Here is a 3,066-nt window from a genome sequence, read left to right as displayed (position 1 = left end):
GGAAGTCCGTAAGCCTGCGCTAGCATTCAGTTTGTGAATGGATCCCAGCTCCCCCTTCGGAACTTTTCTCTCTGGGGCACGGGCCAACAGGGTTGTGGATTCACTTCAAGACAGGGATTAGGGATAAATAGTTGCTTTTATTAATCTACTACGTCACTACTATTACAGGCATAATACTGCGAGAAGGTTACACAGCTACTGCAAAGCAATACGCCAATAAGCACAGGCAGAGCAATGCATAAAAGAGTAACAGGCACTTGGAAATGTTTACACCCCTTCAGTCTCCGGGGAGTCCCATTCCGGTCATCTCACACCCGGCCACAGTGGATGTGGCTCCAGCTGCGGGGGACCCGGGGCACCCTTCAAGGTCTAGGTCCCTGGTGAGACTCACAAAGGGGTGGGACTCCCAGTGATATTATACTTTAGCTGTTGACTGAGTGTGTGCGAGTTGGCCCAATGCCACTCTCAATGTTCTCTTGGGGCTCAGAACTGAGGTCATGTTATTTATCCTATACTCAGCTCTCAGCTAGCAAGCATAGGGAGTTGCAGCTGATGAAAGCCGTCTGATAAAGAACACCTGGTATTTTCACCAGCAGGGCTCATGGCTGGCCTAGAGCAGGGGTGGCCACCCCATTTAACAAAGAGAGCAGAAATAGCGGCAGAAGAGCCGCGCCGGAATTATCAAGGGAAAAAAAAAAGGGAGGTTGCCCCTTTAGGAAACAAGCTTAGGGGTTTTTGGCCATATCAGGCTCCCATCAATGGCCGCCATCTTGGGCGTCATTTTGAATCTCCACCCCGGTGAGCACAGGGGAGCCGGGGGCTGGGAGGAGCCGGGGGCAGGGGGGTAGGGGCCGTTTGGGAGGGGCAGGAGTGGCTTCGTGAGCCGCACTTTTGGGGGAGAAGAGCCACATGCGGCTCGCAAGCTGCAGCTTGGCCACCCCTGGCCTAGAGGAATACAAATGTAACCCCTGCAGGTCTACATATGGCTTTTTTATGTGACATTCACCTGGATCTGGTCCCGGGTGAACTGCACTGTGACAGGGCCCCCCCATTTTGCCGCAGGCTGGGATGGGCAGGCCCATGGAAAGGACAGCGAGGGGAGTGAGGGAGCTGCTCAAACAGAGCACGCCATAAGCAAAGAGGATGCCGATGTCCAGGGATGTTTTAATCTCCGCCGGCAGTGCGCCCCCTGAGACCTGCAGGAAATTGAAGATGTGGTACGGGAGCCAGCAGAGGAAAAAGGTCAGCATCAAGACAAGGAGGACCGAGTGGGGCTTCTCAGACGGACTGAAATGGCTTCTCCTCAGCGTGGCAGCTAGAAGAACGTAGCAAGTGACGACCAAGGCTAATGGAATGAGGAACCCAGCCAGGAAGTGGGTCGCCGCGCTGCCCATCGACCTTTCTGTCAGCGGGAGGCTCTCGGGGACGTGGTGCAGCCCGCCAGAGGCGACTTTCCAGGCTGAAGATGAGCTCATGGACTCCCACAGATCCTGGTACCGCAAGCTGAATGCAAGGGCCAGGAGCCACACGACCAGTATGGCGACGGAAGCCAGGCGGGGTGAGCTGCGGGCCCAGGGCCGCCCGGGGCAGGCCACGGAGATACAGTGCTCGGCGTTCATGAGAGTGAGCAGGAAAACCTTCGCGAACATGTTGAGTGAGGTGACGATAATGGTCAACTTGCGCAGAAAGTTGCCCAAGGGCCACTGCGAGTCCAGTGCTCTGGGCAGAACTCGGAAGGGGAGGAAGGAGGAGAAGATGAAGTCAGCAATGGCCAAGTTGAGGAACCACAGATCAGGGACTGTCTTCTTCCCCTGGAAGCCAGTGAGGAAGATGATGCAGCCGTTTCCCACCACGCCCAGGAGGAAGGCCAGGCCATAGACCATCAGGAAGACCAGGTGAATCATGTCCTCTGCTCCGAAGGCTGCCATCTAGGGGTAGGCTCAGGCAGTGCAGCCCTTGTACGGACCAAACAAAGAACAAATATCATGTTTCTGAAAAGCTTAACTCGGTCAGGAGAGATGGATGGGGGTGCTGGAATGATATATCGGGGTGGGGGGGGGCGCTCAGAGCCATTGACCCAAACTGTAAATCTTGAATATGGAGGAAAACCCTTCAAGCCAGGGGTGCAGCCAATGGGTTGACAGCCACTGCGGGGCCTGAGGCAAGGTGAGTGTGTGGAGGAGGGTGGGGCAGTTCCACGCCCCCAGAAGGGGCAGGGCCAAGGGCAGTCAGCCCTTAGCTCTGCCCAGACCATGGCACTCTGCCCCCCATCCCCCAGCCCTCAGAGCCCTGCTGAGCACACTCCAGCAGCAATTCAAAGGGGCCCAAGTCTCCAGCCACTGCCTCATCTCTGGGCCTCAAGGCTACTGCCCCTTCCCCCCACACACATTGGCAGGCCTGGGTGCAGCCCCCCCCAGCACCCTTAGTTCTAGCACCTACATAAAAGGTTGGAGGTTGGGTAGCAAATTGTAAGTAACACCCACACTCTAGCTGAGTTCTGTTAAAAGCTCTAGAAAGCGCTAAGATGGCCAAATAAAGTGCAAATTGCCTGTCTCCTCTAGAGTTTGTGGACCCATTTATGGACTGTGCCACCTAACAGAACTTCCTGGACATTTTTCATCACAAAGACTTTTCTGTGAAAAAAATAGCGGTTTCGTTGAAATCACACCACCTAGAAAAACAGGCCCATGTTGATCCAATTTCCTTTTTGAAAACAAAGCAAAGTTTTTCGGCATTTTTACTTAACAATGAAATTCATGAAGTTGCATAAAAAAGTGAATGTTCCACGAAGATCGACGTGGAAACAAAACATTCCAAAGGGCCTAAAACGAAGGGACTAGTCCGAATTTTCTTTCCCAGTAAAGTGGTGTTATTTGGTTTCGGTTCAGACTGGGATTCTTCTCCGTAGCCACAGCTTTTCCTGAGAGAGGAAATATTTGATTTTGCCCAAATCAAGTTGCTAATATGCATCAAAATAAGCCCCCTGTGTATCTTACTCCATGCCATCCCCGGGAAGGCCACGGAGCGTCCACCAGTGGTCCCCAACTTTTCGGGGCTGCCAGGCGC

At 53.8% G+C, this 3,066-nt stretch overlaps 1 protein-coding gene across 1 annotated transcript; it reads right to left on the bottom strand.

Annotated features, from left to right (window-relative positions):
- Window positions 1-677: 677 nt before the first annotated feature.
- LOC102461094 (chemerin-like receptor 1) lies at window positions 678-1,950 on the bottom strand. Its single transcript, XM_006129867.2, has one exon. The coding sequence runs from the start codon at window positions 1,926-1,928 to the stop codon at window positions 756-758; it is 1,173 nt and encodes a 390-aa protein (XP_006129929.2). The 5' UTR covers window positions 1,929-1,950; the 3' UTR covers window positions 678-755.
- Between the last annotated feature and the right edge of the window lie 1,116 nt (window positions 1,951-3,066).

Source organism: Pelodiscus sinensis, chromosome 24, assembly GCF_049634645.1.
Source record: "Pelodiscus sinensis isolate JC-2024 chromosome 24, ASM4963464v1, whole genome shotgun sequence".
In the NCBI taxonomy this organism is placed as follows: domain Eukaryota; kingdom Metazoa; phylum Chordata; order Testudines; family Trionychidae; genus Pelodiscus; species Pelodiscus sinensis.
This window is presented reverse-complemented; position numbering and strand designations above follow the sequence as displayed.

Bases quoted from the DNA above. Each gene is read 5' to 3' on its own strand.
- LOC102461094 (XM_006129867.2), bottom strand. From the start codon at position 1,928: ATGGCAGCCTTCGGAGCAGAGGACATGATTCACCTGGTCTTCCTGATG.